Source organism: Castanea sativa, chromosome 6, assembly GCF_040712315.1.
Source record: "Castanea sativa cultivar Marrone di Chiusa Pesio chromosome 6, ASM4071231v1".
NCBI classification, from domain to species: Eukaryota; Viridiplantae; Streptophyta; class Magnoliopsida; order Fagales; family Fagaceae; genus Castanea; species Castanea sativa.
Window position 1 is genome coordinate 56,842,565 of NC_134018.1, and position 18,986 is coordinate 56,861,550.

The following is an 18,986-nucleotide window of genomic DNA, read 5'->3' on the forward strand; positions in this document are numbered from 1 at the left end:
ACTGTCTTGAAGCTTGTTTTAGTCCATACAAGGACTTAATAAGCTTGCATACTAGCCACCCCTTGCTGTGGAAGCCTGGTGGGAGATCCATATAGACTTCTTCCTTCAATTCACCATGAAGGAAGGCATTATTCACATCAAGTTGACAAAGATACTAGCCTTGCACAGTAGCCACTACAAGAAGACATTTGATAGAAACAAGCTTTGCAACAGGGGAGAAAGTTTCAATGTAATCAAGGCCTTCTTTCTGTGTGAAGCCTTTAGCTACCAACCTGGCTTTATATCTTTCCATAGTGCCATCAGATTTGTACTTCACCCTATATACCCACTTACAACCAATTGTCTTTTTATGAAGTAGAAGAATTGTGAAAGTCCAAGTGTGATTAGCTTCAAGGGCAGAAATCTTAGCTGCCATAGCCTCTCTCCACTTGGGATCTTTAACTGCTTGGTGATAGAATTTAGGCTCCTCAATGGAAGAAATGGCATTACAAAAATGCAAGTGTCTAGAAGACAATTTGTGGGAAGACAAGTAAGAGGATAGAGGGAAAGCAATACTAGGTTGAACTTGAGACACCTGATTGCACTTATAGGCTTGCAAATTAGCATATCTGTGTGAAATTCTAGTTGATTTTCTAAGAGCTGGAATGGATGCAGGAGGTGCAGCAGGAGGTGTAGTATGGACAGAAGGTGAGGAATGATCAAGGTAAACATTAGACTGATTAGGATGGACATTAAGGGGAATAGCAGACTGATTAGAAACATTAGAAAGACCCAAGGGAACAGGTAAGGAACCAATAAGAATATAAGAAATTGAAACAAAGAAATTAGGCAGAAGTAAGAAATGATTGCTCTGATACCATATTAGAAAACAGAGAAGAGTTTTGGAGAATTGAAACTCTATTTCATTGAACAATCAATTGAATTGAATTAATTCTGATACAAACAGGTGTGTACACATATATATACACACACACACACATCAAGTCCCTCCACCAGTAACTAACTAGCAGCTAACAGAAATAACAAAACTAATACACGTGCCTATCACATGATGAGTTAAATACATATACAGAACTAAAACTACATGCTGTTTCTATCTATTATGTGAGATGACTATTGTCGTTTACTGTACAAACTGATTCTCTGGAACTTTGCTTCTTATCTGTGCTCTTGTTTCTGCTCCTCTTAGCTCCATTACTTCCTTTAGCATCTTTACAAATTCTATCAATGATACTTACCGCATTACAACAATCATCTTTTCCTCCATCATCATCATCTACCGCACGACTTCCATTGTTGTAGCTGTATCACCTTTACCATTGTCATTACCATCACCCACTGGAGTTGCATTGGTGACACCAACACATCCATGCCATCATTATCATGCCATCACCGTGATCATGTGTTATTATTGTCACCACCATTTCCTACCGCTATAACTTGCCATAAACCATATTATCCAATAATTTAAATCGATTACTAAATTAGTGAGAATCATTATTTGTTAAAATTTTAATGATGTGACAAAATCTTATCCACCCATTTTATAAATGGATAGGATTTTAAGAACTTCACATTTGACTCATTGTAATTTATTGGAGCGACAATCCTTTGAGCAACTGTACGTTCTTTATTAATTGTACTAATTTGTTTGTTTGTTTTTGTTTTTGTTTTTGTTTGTTTGTTTTTTTTTTTTGTCTTCAACTAAGTTTCTTCGCCATCAAAATTTTCATTTAACGTTTTAGTTTATTTGCTTATATATGTACAACCTTTTAAGTCACACCTTTGTTTAGATACAATCTTATCTTAATGAACTTTTAGCAAATAAGCAACAAGTAATCAGCAAAAAACTATATTCAATGGCTTATTGATCAGTTTATTTAGGTGTACTTTACTCCAAAAAAAAAGTGGTGTTTTTTTTTTTGAAAAAACTCCCCTTATCATATAAATATCATATAATATATTAATTCTTAAAAGTCATTAATCAAGAATCAACACTGCTTCAAAATTTGGAGCACATGCACATCCCTTTGGGAACGAGTGGACAAAATTTAAAAGACAATGCTGTGGGTGTACGGATCAATCGTTTTAACCTTATATATGTGTAGTTCATAACTTAATATAGATTTTTGAATGAATTTTTTTAAAAAAAATCTTTTTGAGAATATTTTTTAATTGAATGAATATTTAAAGAAAGAATAACACGACAAAGAATGTACAATTAGTAATTAGTATAACGTGGTGTTAAAATTGATTATGGTTTCAAGTTTTCAATTGCATCGAGGAGAACCATGCAAATTATTTATACAATTAGTTATTACTCTCTTTTTATTTATTATTTAATTTAATTTTTGATTTGGATAAATACTGATAGAAATTATTATTAAAGTGCACAATATAACAAATTTTGCCGAAAGAAGAGATTAGGAACATGTATATATATTATATATATATAAGACAAATTTGTTAGAGTACCTAAGTGAATCTATAATTTATTTAAGTTTAATTAATTCATTTAATTAACACCATTTGCGCATGATACAGTACTTTCGTCAATGCTTAATTAAGTGACAGTTATTCTCAAAACGACATTTGGATTGAGAATCTATGCAATTATCTCTATGAGCCACTATTTTTACGTAATGCCAATCCCTATTTCGATGTAATACGATGCCGTAAGCCACATGCAAAACCGAACCAGAAACCTTATGCTAATACAATACATTATATATTTCATTATTAATACTATATAATATAATATATATTTATCAAATTTTGGGTTACATAATTTGAAGGACGAACATGTTCCTCATAGACCAATCACTCACGTCTTTACATGGCCCGTGATAGGCTATGAGAGAGTTATCCTCACCAATGTTTTGTTCTTTAAACAATAAGAACAGATCAAAGCTAGAAACAAAAGCTTAGAGTTAAGACGAAAATAAGGAGTCCAAAAAAAGTGGCCCCATAATGAAAAAAGAATCCCAATTAATGAACTTCTTGGATTGATTGATTTGACATATATTTGATATCTTCCTCCCACAAGCGTGCAGCGAATAACATATGGGTCCGATTGGAAAAATTTAGGAGAAATTTAGGGCATATATACGTTAACAAGTCCGTTATTGAAAATTTTTTTATCTAAAATTAAAAAAGTTATTAAATTTTTTTCAATTCTAGATAAATTTTTAAAAAAAAATAATATATTATTGTGTGTCTTTAAAGCATACATTAATAAAATTTATAATATATATATATATATTGTATCAACAATTATGCAACAAACGTGCACCTCATGGTAATTAAGTTGCTGTATTACCATTTGTTTCCATGCGACTTTCAATGCAACAAAGCCAATGTTTCAACAAATTAGTGGTCTTCCACTAGGCACTATTAGCATTCTTAGTTTTTGCGAACTTTGCCTTTTTGGATTCATTGCCTAGTTTAACAAAAAACAAGAGTTTTGTGCATTGTTTATGATTTTTTTTCAGACTCTTTTTTAGTTACATGTCCATCTCTCCCAAAGTTCAACATGGGTTTCCTACCATAATAGAAGAAGAGAGCTCAATCAAGATTCAAGGCAGTGTATGGCCACCAATTCTTCATGTGAACAGAAGCAAAATTCGGTCATTTTTATTCTCTTCCTATAAGAACTGTTTTGAGTGTAAAGGAGCTGGTATTAACTATTGGAGGGGTCCAAACAAGGTGTGTAAAGACAAAGGGATTGGGTGTATATCATGTATATATGTACAAATGGGCAATTATTCATTGATGGCGCGCACACACACATATCTTCTTTCACCTGTCCCCCCCTTCAATAATGAACTCCACCTCCTTGCTAATAAACACTCGCACTCCTTGAGAGAGATTCATGCTGCTCTCTCGTTGAAAGTCTGTATCTACACAACTCTTGTCTCTCACTTTTCATGACCTGACCAGACCAGGGACCAGTGACCAGTGACCAGTGACCACCTCCCCCAATATCTTGAACATAGAATTGTGTGACATAATAATGATTAATAATAATCATTTTTCAGTTCACCCACACCATCCCATCTTTCAAAAAAAACTAAAATTGTAAGTAAAAGCCTAATCTTATCACCTATATACAATATCTGAAATTATTTAAAGATGGCTGTGGGTTTGTTTGAAATTCCCTTATTTTGTTAAAATTGAAATTTTTTTACTAAAAGTATTATAAATAAGGGTAAAAGTTAATTGAAATAGTACATTAGAACTCATGAATAGTATCAAAAAATGTAGTAGAACTCCTAAATAATAATAAAATAAGCTGGATAAGAAAATAAGTTAGTTTTTTTAACTATAGCCAAACTCACACTGTCGGCAGTTTCAAGTAAGGAAGGAAATAAGCAAAGTGGTTGCAGAAAAATTGAAAGGGACTATACCTCATACAATGCAGTTTGGAGTTCGGACCATTCATTTTGTAACTCATATAACAATGTGTAGAGAGTACAGACATTAAAAAGTACAAATTTGATGTAGGCGTGAATATATGTGTCTATTTTTGTTGTTTGCTAATTTTTTTTAATAAATATTTGGTATAATTTTCAAATTTTTTTGGGTTTTATTTCTTTATTTTCAATTGTTTTTAGAGTTTTCTTCATCAAAATTTTGTTCTTATATGGTGGTATGTTAATTAGGGTATATTCCGGAATATTCTTACTTGAAAAATGAGTATTTTTTGGAGGCTACAAAAATCCTACAATCTGCAAAATAAAAATTATAATTCTTATTTTAGTAAAATTGAGATTCTTTTGATTTTTCTAGAGGATTCCAAAGTTTTTTTTTGGGGGGTGATTTCAAGAAATCTCTATAAATTTAAGGACTTGTTTCTAATTAGAGCAAGAGCCAACCCTTTTATATGATTTATTATGATTAATTGGTATTGATTTAGTTGGTATCATGATGTGATGAAAGATGAAGATGAAGGTAACTAGTCTATTGACAATGATCATTGTGTGTAGGCTATAGGGATAGCAATTGAAGCTAATAGTTAGAGGATTACCCATGGACTACATTAGGCTTGTAAATTGTGAAAAGCTCATCAACTAGGTTTGATTAAATTAAATAACAATCAAAATTGATGCATGATAAAGGATAATTGTTGCGGAGATATAGCTCACGTATAATTCCTTATTATTTGTAAGTATTATAAATTTTATGAAGGAAATGCAATTTTTTTTTGAGAAAAAAGGATTAGTTAATTGATTTAGAGAATTTCTTTGCATTTTCAATATTTTTGAGAAGAGGAAGTTAAAATGTTTCATGTGAAAATTTAGTTATTTTGCATTTGATTGGTGGTAATGAACACAGTATCATACAATTCGACAAAAGTAAAGACAAATTGCATTCATGGGTGCAGGGTTGATTTTTGGAAAGGCTCAATACATTAGAAGTTGCTTATGGATTGAAGAAGTAAAGACAAATTGCATTCATGGATGCAGGGTTGGTTTGTGGAAAGGCAAAGGCTCAGTAAATTAGAAATTGCTTATGGATCGAAGCTTCTAGCTGTTGTGTTTCTAAATAGAAGGTAGGTTTAGATTTGTTTTAGTTTAGATAATAGAATGAGCTGATTTAGTCACAATTTAGAAATTTTTTTTTACTAAACCTGATTAGCTAAACCTTGTGGGCCAAATTGGCACCTAGGGGACCTCCTAAATGTGACAAACCTCATCAAAATTCATTAAATGAAATTCATTAAATGAAGCAGCATGCTTCTTTAGACCAAAGTGGGTTAAACAATGCCTTCAATCACATAGAAAAACCTAGGCAAGATGTTATTTGCATGAAAGTGGCTATATGTGATTCTTTTCATTGATCCTCAGATTTTGCAAGTGGCACCACCCCCTTTAGCAAAATCTATGTTTTAAGTTTATGAAAAAAAAAAAAAAATTAGGCATAATCTTACCCTCCAAACCATACTCCTTAAAAATTCTCCTTTAAATTGCATGGGTTTGGATCACGCATAAAAGAATAAAAAATTTCTACCCAATATTTGGTCTGGGCATAAAGATTGAAAAATTTCTACTCAAATTTCTATTTATTTGGAGAGGAAGATTTTGATTTCTAGTTGAATATTTATGGATAAGTTTCTTTCAAATGAAGGAGTTGACATGGTATACTATATTGGGTCTATTCCTATCATTTTCAATTTTTTTAATCTATATTTTGTGTAAATTTTGGATTTTTAGGGTTTTATTTATTTCTTTTTTGGTAAAATACTATTTTTGTTCCTAAATTTTACCAAATTTTTTTTTCATCCCTAAACTTTAAGAATTTCCTTTTTTGCCCCTAAACTATTGAAAAATTCATATTTCGTCATTAAAATATTGAAAATATTTTATTTCTATCCTTAAACTTAAAATTTTTTTTTTCATCCCTAAATTATTGAAGAAAGTTTTATTTTTGTCCTTATTCTTGTCTTAAACTATTGAAAAACTTTTTACAAAATTTAAGGATAAAGAAGAATTTTTTAAAGTTTAGATAGAAGACAAACTTTCGGTAAAATTTTTTACGATCAAAATAATATTTTACCATTTTCTTTTTCAAAGTTTACTTGGTCAAAATAGAGTGATGATCAGTCAAATAATAATAATAATAATAATCTTAATTAGGATACGTTTTGAGAGTGGACTTACTTGGAAAATAAGTTTCATATATCCTATTCCTATAAATAAGCCCACAATTTGTAAAACGAAATAAATCTTGTATTTTTAATTAAATTGTGAATTTTCTTATTTTGTAGTGTAGTGAGTTCTGGAGTTTTTCCTCATTGAATTCAACGAACCCATCATGAATTTATGGTTTTGCAAAACAAAATTATAAAATGACACCTTGTAATTTTATCCTTTCATGTTTTCCATAATTTATAAAAATATGATGAATTGTTTACTCACTAAAATATATGAAATACAACTCCAACAAAAAAACAAGAACAAAAAAGTAAGAAGCCAAGAATTATTCCGAGATGTAAATCACAGGTTGCAGAGGCCAAAAACATTGACAACTATTGTTTGCAGTTGAAGATAAGTTGTACAAGTTCTCTTGTCATTTTTGCTGGGTTAAAACTTGAAAGACAGGCCAGTCAGTCCACTAGGCACTGGGTAGGAAAATGGGCTCTGAAATATTGTTAAATTTGTTTAGTTCTTTTTAAATTCAAGCTGGTGGCTATATTATTAAGATTGGTAAAATGCAATACTTACCCTCTAAGTTTTTTCAGATTTCATTTCAATCCTTTAACTTTCAAATTTATTCAATTAAGGTTTTTTCATAAACTTTTGTTATATGTTGTGGTTAATTTTTCAATTTTATAAATTTTTCTTCAAAATTTTTAAATTAAAAAATTCAATTAATGATTGAAAAATATTTTTCAGATTAAAAAAAATTTAATAAAAATTAACGGAAATGACTTAATTGAATAAATCTGAAACTTAGAAAACTGAAATGAACAAGTGCAAAATTAAAGAACTAAAATGAAATCTAAAGAAAGTTAGAGGGTCAATTTTGTATTTTAGCGTATTAAGATTTTACTAACGTGTGCCATCAGGGCACAGAATAATATATCATTTTGAAAAAAGTTTTATCGAAAATTGAAAAAATTTTGACAATTTTTTCGATTCCCAATAAAAGTTTTTCAATTGTTAATGTATGCCCCACGGGCAGATCCATATTATTATTATTATTATTTTTATAAGCCCATATTATTATTATTATTATTCAGGAAAAAAGAAAAGGTAGGAAATATTTTTTATTGCACAATTATATGAGCAAAATGATTCAACGAACCCATCATGAATTTATGGTTTTGCAAAACAAAATTATAAAATGACACCTTGTAATTTTATCCTTTCATGTTTTCCATAATTTATAAAAATATGATGAATTGTTTACTCACTAAAATATATGAAATACAACTCCAACAAAAAGACAAGAACAAAAAAGTAAGAAGCCAAGAATTATTCCAAGATGTAAATCACAGGTTGCAGTGGCCAAAACCATTGACAACTATTGTTTGCAGTTGAAGATAAGTTGTACAAGTTCTCTTGTCATTTTTGCTGGGTTAAAACTTGAAAGACAGGCCAGTCAGTCCACTAGGCACTGGGTAGGAAAATGGGCTCTGAAATATTGTTAAATTTGTTTAGTTCTTTTTAAATTCAAGCTAGTGGCTATATTATTAAGATGGGTAAAATGCAATACTCACCCTCTAAATTTTTTCAGATTTCATTTCAGTCCTCTAACTTTGCGTTTGTTCATTTCAATCTTCTAACTTTCAAGTTTATTCAATTAAGGCTTTTCCATCAACTTTTGTTATATGTTGTGGTTAATTTTTCAATTTTATAAATTTTTCTTCAAATTTTTTAAATTAAAAAAATTCAATTAATGATTGAAAAATATTTTTCAGATTTTTTAAAATTTTTTTTTAATAAAAATTAACAGAAAGGACTTAATTGAATAAATCTGAAACTTAGAGAACTGAAATAAACAAACACAAAATTAGAGGACTGAAATGAAATCTAAAAAAAGTTAGAGGGTCAGTTTTACATTTTAGCCTATTAGGATTTTACTAATGTGTGCCTTCAGGACACATAATAGTATGTCATTTTTCGAAAAAACTTTTATTGACAATTTTTTCAATTCTCGATAAAAGTTTTTCAAAAATGAATTTGTTAATGCATGACCCCTAAGGGCATGCCCATATTATTATTATTATTATTCAGGAAAAAGAAAAGGTAGGAAATAATTTTTATTGCACAATTATATGAGCAAAACGATTGTTTGATTAGAGAAGCTGATGATGAAGCTGGCAAGCTCACGTGAGCTTTAATTAAAAAGGCAGAAACTCTTTGCTTTTCACTTTTCTTATGAATGTTTTGTTGAATAAAAAAGTTTGATTGATTCCATTTCCAATACTCCTAAAACATGTGTGTTTCCAGAGAAGAGCAGGGATAAAAACAGCAAAATATTTTCGTTTTCTGATTTTAATCTTCAAAATTTGTAGGGGAATCATATAGATTTCTGTACCAAATATCAGCTATTTGGAGCATAGATTTGGCTTTAAGAGGGCCCAGACAAGAAAAGTTATTAGAATAAAGCTGATTCCCGTCCTGTTGCAGTGGCCCACCACCCTATATTGTAACCATGTGTTTGTTTTTTGGCTCCTACTTTGTCTCTGCTTTTCTTGTTTTATATATTGTAACTTTCTTAAGAAAGATGGTTCCTTTGTGAGCTGCTGATTTATTTTAGAAGTAAATTATTTTTGGAGTTTTAAGTATGTTTTATTTAAGGGGCAAGGTTTTTGTACACTATTCTAATATATACCAGATAAGATACAAGATTAACACGTAATTATTATTGTGCACAGGTTGTTTTTGTGATGTATTTAAGATATTAGAGTATTAGATTTAAGCCAATTTTTTTAAAAATTTAAATCTCTCTTTCAATCAATTATTTAATAATAAAAATACTTAAAATTTGATCATTTATATGAGGGAATTTTATTTTTCTTAGATATAGTTTTTATAAATAGTTAATTTTCAAAAAATTTAAAGAAAAAGAAGTGTTGTAGCGTACCTAATGAATACTTATTGCGAAAAAAACAGAAGAAAAAAGAATAGGACTAAAATACTTGTTAGTACTTATAAGAAAACATCATCATTGTTTTTTCCATGCCCCTTTTTTAATTGCATCTTCTGACTTTTTGGCAAAAATTATTTTTTCCAACTTATTTTACTATTTAACTTATTTTGCTATTATTTATGAGTCTCACTGTACTTTTTAGTACTATTCATGACTCTCACTGTACTATTTTAATTAACTTTTACTTTTATCAACAGTATTTTTAATAAAAAGTTTTCAATTTCAGCAAGATAAGCGGATCTTAAATAGATCCCTAATATGCCTATCTAGGAAAAAATAGCACACTTAGGGTGTGTTTGGATATCGCTTATTTTGCTGAAAATTGAAAACTTATTACTAAAATCACTGTAACAAAATATTTTTTATTACTAAAAATACTGTTCACACATTTTTTTTTTATTTGACTGGTCTATAAACAGTATTATGGGACCAATCAAGTGAAACGCATTACGCAAACGCAGAATTGCCGCTACGCAAAGGCACACCTACTTTAAGTTGATGCACAATGCACATTGCGTTTCATTATGTTGAGAAATTAACTGAAAAAAAGGTTTTAAAAAATTCAAGTTTTTAATGCTCAAACTTCAAAAATTCCACTCATCAATGGAATCAAAGCAGAGGGAATGCGTATGAAATGCTCAAACTTCAAAAATTACATTCATTATATTAAAAAAAAAAAAAGTTCTCCAATTGGGTTTTTAATATTTTAATTGGGTCAGGGTTTTCAACCTCAAATCTCAAAGGCCACAGTCTAGTCCCTACTACTCCCCAGTAATGAACCAAGCCAATATAAAGTTCAACTCTCCCTACCCTTCTAGAGTTCTGTCCCAAACCATAAAGGCAAAACTCACCAACACCAAGTTGGTCTGAGAATTTGTTGATTGTCTGTTACAACCATGAATTCCTAGCAGAAAGCCAGTGCAGTTTCCATATTTCAGTCTACTGCAAGAAAATAACCATCAGTTGGGTCAGCTGGAAAAGTAGAAGCTACCACTTTTGTGGACTTTGAAAAGTTGATGACCTTATTCTGAATTGTGTAAGATCAATCTGAAGTGATTTGTTTGGAAATGGCTAATGGCTGTCAAACACAAGAGGGGGTGCCAGAGAACCTTAGGAAACAGCTTGCTGTTGCTGTAAGGAGTATCCAGTGGAGCTATGCAATTTTCTGGTCACTGTCCACCACACAACAAGGGTACTTACTGCCTCTTTACTCTTTAGTGTTTAGATGTATCATGTCCTTTGCCATGATGTTTCATTTTCTTTCACTTATATTTCTTTGGTGCAGTTGTGTTGTTTCTTTGCTTCCATATCAGGTTTAGTATAAAAAGAAGGAATCCAGTATAATGAACAACTTCTGTCTTTAGCTCCATGGAAAAAGTGTTTCCAAAATGGGAACTTTATTTCAACTCAAACTCAGATTAGTCCTTGTAAAAAAATTACTATTTTTCTGCAACAAATCTTCTGCAGAGGAAATTGATAAATGTAGTGAATGGGGCCTATTTTTTTTTTTTTTTTCCACTTAAATTTCTTAAAACTGATGCTTGTATCTGTACTAAGTCATTGAATTCTAGCTTAACCACTGTCTCGTTGGTGAAAATCAGTCATGGGTATGTAATTTACACTGGTATGTAGAAAAGGATGTGAGATTGCAAGGCATTTACTTGAGCTTAAATACTCTTGATAAGTTATTTTCTCCTTTTAGAATAATATTTGATGAAAGGGAAAGTTGATTATGAAAGATGGAATTTGGAAGTGACAGTTTGAGTAAATGCTTGGCTACTGCAATCTACAACTCTGGCTACATTGTTTCACTTAAACTATAACTTAATGACATAAAAAAAGTCAAGTTACATGAGTTTTCCTGTCACATTTCTTATAGCTTACTTTGAGAAGATTTGCTGTGATAAATATTTTCAGGGTACTGAAATGGGGTGATGGGTACTATAATGGAGATATCAAGACTATGAAGACAGTTCAAACCGGGGAACTAAAGGCTGATAAAATAGGCTTACAGAGGAGTGAGCAATTGAGAGAACTTTACCTGTCTCTCTTAGAAGATGAAACCGACCAACAACAACAAGCCAAGAGGCCTTCTGCAGCGTTGTCACCAGAGGATCTCACTGATGCAGAGTGGTATTACTTGGTTTGCATGTCCTTTGTATTCAATCCTGGCCAAGGGTACTAATCTCTTCTGCAGATCTATTTTTATGCTTTGACTTACTAATATTTCCCAATATGTAATGGTTTTGGTTATTGGTTCTGTTAGTATGTATATGCTTCATACTTAAATATTTTGATCATTCCTCCTCCTATTTTTGCACAGTTTGCCTGGGAGAGCATTAGCAAGTGGTCAAACCATCTGGTTATCCAATGCTCAATATGCTGATAGTAAAATATTCTCTCGATCTTTGCTAGCTAAGGTTGGTTTTTTTTTGGGGCAGATATCTGTTTCATAATTGTGACAGTTTCAACTAGTAATGTAGCCAAATTGTATCACAAGCAGCTAAACAAACTGACTCTCTCTATTTCTCTGTGAACTTTGCATTCCTACAACTACGATGACTGCTTTCAGAGTGCATCTATTCAGGTATGATAATCTCATTTTTTTAGATGCATTATATAAGTATATACATTTGCATTTACTATTTTGACAAAAATACAGCCTTTTGGACTTTGACTTGTTATCTGTTTTAGTAATTAAGAAAACAAAGTAACAGGTTGTGGTTGTAGAGTGAATGTCTCCATGCAGCATCTCTAATGTTGCAAAGGAATCCAGAAATTTAAAAAATAAACGCCTTCTTTTCTAGAGATGAAGGGAACTGTCATCCTGTGACCTTAAGACGCACTTTAGCTGTGTAATTTATCCAATAGAAAAATATGATGAACTAGTGAAGGAAGTCTTCTTTCTTACTTCATATCAACAAATGTATTCTTTATTTTACTAGAACAAACAACACTAATGTCAGCTCAAAAGTATGAAAGTGTGGATGCACTAAGAGAGTTTAATTCTTTGCATCTTCCTAATGAATAACTTTTTAATGCTTCCAAAATAGAAGCACTTCTACATATAATGATGTTGCAAGTTTCTATAAATGTTCATGCTTTATTTGTTTCCTCTGCCTGCACTTTTAACATCAGCCATTAGGTTTGGACAAAGTAATATATGCACATTTACATAAATATAGAGTACTTCAAGTTGAAAAGAAACGTGTGTACTTTCTATTGGAGTTCTCCCTATCTGACTTGTTCTATATACATTAAATTTAAACATCTTTAATGCAATATGTAAAACTTAAATGGATAATCCAGTCCAGAAATGTTTGGGGTTACCACTTACCAAATTCCTTGTTCACTTGTAATAATTCTACACTGGAAACAATGTATTCTTCTTTGGTTTGGGCATCATTTTCACCATTTATTTTTTTTCTATTTTACAGACTGTAATATGTTTTCCCTATCTGGGGGGTGTGATTGAGCTAGGTGTGACTGAACTGGTAATTTTTTTTGTGGAACTAGACTTCTGAATTTTGGTTTGCTATATACAAATTAATTCAGCAGTACAACTTATCCACACATTAAGTATTCTACTATTTTCTGTGTTTTCTTAAGGTCTCAGAGGACCCTAGTCTCCTTCAACACATCAAAGCCTCCTTATTAGAATTGTCAAAGCCTGTATGTTCCGATAAATCTTCCTCTGCTCCTCACAAAGGAGATGATGATAGAGATCCAATGTGTGCCAAGGTAAACCATGAGATAGTGGATACTTTGGGCTTGGAGAATCTATATTCGCCCTCAGAAGAAATCAAGTTTGATCAGGAAGGAATCAATGAATTAGGAGGAAATATCCGTGAAGAAATCAACATGGATTCTCCTGATGAATGTTCCAATGGTTGCGAGCACAATTACTGGACAGAAGACTCCTTCATGCTTGAAGGCATGAATGGTGGGGCTTCTCAAGTTCAGAGCTGGCATTTAATGGATGATGACTTCAGCAATGGTGTTCAAGATTCCATGCATTCCAGTGACTGTATCTCTGAAGCTTTTGTTAATCAAGAAAAGGCCATTTCTACTCCCAAGCAAGAAAATGTAAACCACGGTCATTTGCAAGAGCTTCAAAAATCCAATCACACAAAACTAAGTTCCTTGGATCTTGGAGCAGATGATGATTTGCACTACAAAAGAATTATTTCTGCTATTCTAGGAAGTTCGGCTCAGTTGATTGAAAACCGATGTTTTCAATATGGTGATTGCAAATCCAGTTTTATGAGTTGGAAGAGAGAATCAAGTGATGATGCTCATAGGCCACAGGTACATCAGAGAATGCTAAAGAAGGTTTTATTTACAGTCCCTTTGATGTATGGAGGTGGCTTGCTTAGGTCCCAGAAAGAAAATGGTGGAAAAGATTGGCTTCGTAAATTGGAAAGTGATGATATTTGCATAGGAAATGTTCTGCCAGAGAATAGAAGAGAGAATGAAAAGTTTCTGGTTCTCAGATCAATGGTTCCTTCTATCAGTGAGGTAATTAAGCATTCTTTCACTCTGAAAAAATTCTCTTCATTTTTGTATAAGTCTCAAGTGTTCACAGCTTTAAAGTGAATGCTTAAACAAATATAATCTGAGATATTCAATCAGTTCTTGAAGTTTTCACGACAGTTTTAAATATAAGAAAAGACACCTGTCATTTTTCTTGAGAAAGAAAGAAAGTTAGCATGCACTGATATTATGTGGTTTAGTCACTTGTACCAGCTATGCAGTATTTACTTAAATCATTTCCTGGATTTCAAATTGAGTTTCTTACTCCATTTTATACTTATTCACTTCCCTGTGTTTATGCAGATTGACAAAGCATCAATTCTCACTGACACAATTAAATACTTGAAAGAGCTGGAGGCAAGGGTAGAAGAGTTGGAATCCTGCATGGATTCAGTAGATTTTGAAGGAAGAGCCAGAAGGAACCAGGATATTATAGAGCATACATCAGATAATTATGATATCAAAAAGATTGATAATGGCAAGAAGCATTGGATTAACAAGAGGAAGGCTTGTGACATTGATGAGACTGACCCAGAGCTCAATAGAGTTGTTCCTGAAGATGGCTTGCCATTAGATGTGAAAGTAAGTATAAAAGAACAGGAGGTTCTGATTGAGCTGAGATGTCCTTATAGGGAATACATTTTGCTCGACGTCATGGATGGGATAAATAATCTGCACTTGGATGCGCATTCAGTACAATCATCTGCTCTTGATGGCATTCTGACCCTGACATTAAAATCAAAGGTTTGTCCTTCATGCTGTTTTAGGCAGACTCCAGTGACTTCCCCCCACCCCCTCTCTTTTGGCTCATTTTTATTCACCTCCATAACTTAGTACAATCAGGATGTTTTTGGATTTAATTTCATGGAATGATGACTTGTGAAGGTACTTTAGTTTCTAATGGCATACTCCATGATAAAAAATAAAGCAAAGGTGATAAGGTACTAGTTAACTTTGGCTTCAGGCACTAGTATCCATTTCATTTTGGCATGACTTCAAAATGATACCCACTATAGCTGCACTCTAAAAAGTTGTCCTATAAGGGAGATATCAGAACCATAGTGGCCATCAGGACTAGTTTTTCTTTAAGTTGCTTCCAAGTGCACACTGTCAATGTTTATAAATGCTGATTCTTTTAACTTGGTTTCAGTTTCGAGGTGCAGCAATTACATCGGTGGGAATGATCAAACAAGCACTCTAGAAAATTGCCTTTAAGTGTTGAGAAGAAATGTTGAAGCTGGTTATTATCACCTTGTATTGTAGGATTTCTCATATCAGTAGTCTTAGTTTCTTGATTTGCTGTGTAAGGTGTAGTTTTATGCATAGTTGTAATTGGAGAAATTTAATCTACTTCCTAACATGCATTCCGGAGCAACTTCTCAACCTTAAGAGTAGTCAATAAGCTTGACCGATGGCTTGTCTAAATGATGGAGAACCAAAATCCTTGATGTACTTAATGTACCACAAGCTAATGTCTGGACCTCTCTATAAAGGGCTCTCATTTGTATGATGTAGTTTGTTTGATTTTATTATGGCATACAACTGATAGTTTCCAGTTACAACTCACAACTGCTAATAAAGTTAAAAGTCCATTTGTTCTTAACATTTACCATGGTTCATTCAACTGCAGAGTGAGGAAGAACAAGAGAATGCTGGTAAAGCTTTTAAGCAACTGTGAGACTATTAAGTTTGTGTTCACAGGAGCTCCTATCCACCCTGCCATTTTGTGTGTGTGTGTGTGACTGATTGTCTTTTAAGGAATGTAACTGGATACTAATTAAAAAAAGGAAAACATTTTTGATAATGATCTTGGCACTGAAAATTTAGAAAAGTCACATTATTTTATCCGAAAACTTTTTAGTGCTCCTTTTTTACTCTCGTGCTTACATGGTTACTAAACTTTTGCTTGAAAGTTGGCATTAACCTATAAGCATTTATATTTCTTGAGTCCAACAAATGTAAATCCCAATTTGGGAATTGACTACTAGGCGGCAACCTTGATTTGACTAATCCTGCTATTAGAATTATTAAGTAATCTTGGTGGCTTAACCAAATATGTTATGGAAAGAAGAGACTTGCTAGCTAGGGACCTGTTCTAGAATTAATGTTTGGCAGACCATCTCGATCAAAACAGCCAGGTTATCTATGCTCGCATTGCTGTAAATGAGGACATGATTAGACCATACTTTATTGTATATCATTGACTACATGGATGATTGACTATTGAAATTCAATTATTTTTATGTCATATGGGTCTGCAAAACAGTGACAAGTTGTCAAATGCCAACTTCAAGCATTCACAAACAAACAACTTGTTGATTATAATTCTTAAAGAAACATTAAAAGATTAAAACGTTGAGGAAGCAACACTAAATTTCATCCCTTAGACCCCACACTTGCATTCATTCTTGTTACTTCGATATTCCAAGCTACATTATAATATCAGCATGTGACCTGCATGTCATGAATTCTTGAGGTTCTTTGGTGAGCCAAGTGTATACTGCATTTTGCAAGTTATACACAAATAAAATGGAATATTGGCAGCCTTCTTTTGCGGCTTCAACTGATCATTGTGTTATTCTTACTTCCTCTTCATTAATATGTATCTTAGTTAGAGAAGCAAAGACTTGAAAATTTCAATTGAATGAAGCTTTTGTTTTGTTGCTGACCAAAAGACCAAGTTTACCGGATGATAAGAAGGCTTAGATTAGAAGAATTATTTTTTATCCTCTTCCTATTTGTAGTTGGCGACCATATAGGCAGAGGTATACATTAATACACATGACAAACAAGAGTATTTAAACTTTTTCAAGTATCTAATAATTCCTATAGGTGTATACAGTCCTCTTGTCTCACATACACCAGGTTATTACAGGGAGGAATCCTTTGGAGGTGGCCTTAAGATGGTGGCAAGAGATTTCGAACCAAAGATATCATGGATATCATAAGGCTTTAGGAACCACTAAGCCAATCTCTGAGATTAAAAAATAGTAAACCTAATTCAGATCTATGAGATGCAAAAAACACAAACTTAGAGCAGAAAAGATTAGCCCTCACACACAAACACGCAAATTTATGTGGTTTATTCAAAACTAGGGTTATGTTCATGGGTCTCATTCCCCACATCTACCATCTCCCTTTATCTTCCTTTATTTTTGGGTCTTCTTATTTTTATCTTCTTATTATAAATTAGCAATTCTCTCTCATTCTTTGTATAGTTTTCCCACACAAAAAAGGCTCTCTCTCTCATTTTTTTTTTTTTCATTTTTTGGTGAATTTTTTTTCTTACATCTCTACTTTAGGTTGATTAATTTTTGTGTTTTTTAAAACTCTACTTTGAACTGATGTGATTTAGTTTTGTGTTTTAAGTTGTTAACTTTTCATTTTCTTTGATTTCATAAATATTATTCTATTACATTATAAAGATAGTTTATAAGAATATAATTTTATTTTATCACATAGCATGACATAGTTAATTTGGTATTTATTACTATTTTTTTTATTTTTTTTCTTCTTATCTTATTTTCTATAAATTTGTTATTCTCTCTCTCTCTCTCTCTCTCTCTCTCTCTCTCTCTCTCTCTCTCTCTCTCTCTCCACTTTAAGGTTGATGAATGATTATTTTTATTAGTCTATTATGAGTTAATACATTTTATTGTTGTAATTTTTAATTCTTTATTACAAGTAGTCTCCTCTTATGGTTTTCATTTTATTTTTGTTTGAGATGATACGTAGTTATTTTACAAGTGAGAATTTGAATTTATAGCAAAACACAATCTTGGCTATGCATTTGAATGTGTCTATCAATTATTTGAGTAACATTAACAATAATTTTGTTATGAGTTTTGATTATCATGATAATCACCTTTAAAAGAATGAGAATTTTAAATAATTTATTTGAAATTTGAAAATTCTACTTGTACAAAAAAAAAAAAACATAGTACACTATAATATAATTTCAAAGATTATAAACCACTTCATAGAGGAATAATATTAGTCAAACACACCCAAAATAATATAATAATATATTAGTAGAGATAGAAATGTGAAAAATAATTTTAGAAATTGTTTAATTTTTAGGGAGAATAATTTATCTTCAACAAATATAGAGAACAAATTATATATTATACCACAATTACAAAATAATCATCTATTCCCACGTATCACTTGAGTCTCAGATTAGTTATACTAAAGGCGTCAAGATATCTGAAGTGTGCTAAAATACTCAAGAGTAAGTATCCTGAATAATTATACAAACACCAATTTTTGTTTCAGGCTCTCTCTACATACATGATACATCCCATCACATGGCAGCTTAATGCTAGCTATTTCAGTCTTACCAACACATTTGAATCAGATTAAATCTGAGGGAGACCAATTGTGAGGAACCCAGGTACTTCTAATTAAATAACCTAGGGGATGACAGACAACCAACCGAAATAGAAAAAGTAATGTATTTGACTTCAACTTCCTCCTCAAATAGTGGATGTTACAACAACACACAACTATTCAACTAGAAACTAAAATAATGGGAATTTTAAAAAAAAAAATAGTATTATATAAGAATCATCACTATTCTATAGGGTCTTTTTTTTTTTTTTGGAGTTAAGGGATGCTTATAAGTCCCTGATCTAAAATTTTCTGTTTATTCCATGATGTGAGATGTATTAATTGGCAAAGGTTGGATAAAATGGGCTTGAGATCCTCTCCAATTCTAAAACTTCCAGTCCAAATCCAATGGTCTGAACCAAGAGTTTACGTTCCTGATCTTCTTCTTAAAAAAAATAAAAAAAATT

The 18,986-nt window shown here is 31.8% G+C and overlaps 1 protein-coding gene across 2 annotated transcripts; it reads left to right on the top strand.

Moving 5' to 3' along the window:
- Positions 1-10,474: 10,474 nt before the first annotated feature.
- On the top strand, positions 10,475-15,700 carry LOC142640946 (transcription factor EGL1). 2 transcript variants are annotated; one of them, XM_075815277.1, is made up of 8 exons: positions 10,475-10,849; positions 11,575-11,835; positions 11,981-12,077; positions 12,230-12,244; positions 13,095-13,151; positions 13,267-14,175; positions 14,494-14,934; positions 15,341-15,700. In XM_075815277.1, exons 1-8 carry the CDS (start codon positions 10,725-10,727, stop codon positions 15,389-15,391), a joined length of 1,956 nt encoding a protein of 651 aa, XP_075671392.1. In that variant the 5' UTR covers positions 10,475-10,724; the 3' UTR covers positions 15,392-15,700. The 2 variants fall into 2 exon arrangements, with proteins under 2 accessions (XP_075671392.1, XP_075671393.1); XM_075815278.1 differs by lacking the exon at positions 13,095-13,151.
- Positions 15,701-18,986: the final 3,286 nt, after the last annotated feature.

Bases quoted from the DNA above. Each gene is read 5' to 3' on its own strand.
- LOC142640946 (XM_075815277.1), top strand. From the start codon at position 10,725: ATGGCTAATGGCTGTCAAACACAAGAGGGGGTGCCAGAGAACCTTAGG. The intron at 11,836-11,980 runs GTACTAATCTCT...ATTTTTGCACAG, and splicing joins GTATTCAATCCTGGCCAAGG to TTTGCCTGGGAGAGCATTAG. The intron at 14,935-15,340 runs GTTTGTCCTTCA...ACTTGGTTTCAG, and splicing joins CCCTGACATTAAAATCAAAG to TTTCGAGGTGCAGCAATTAC.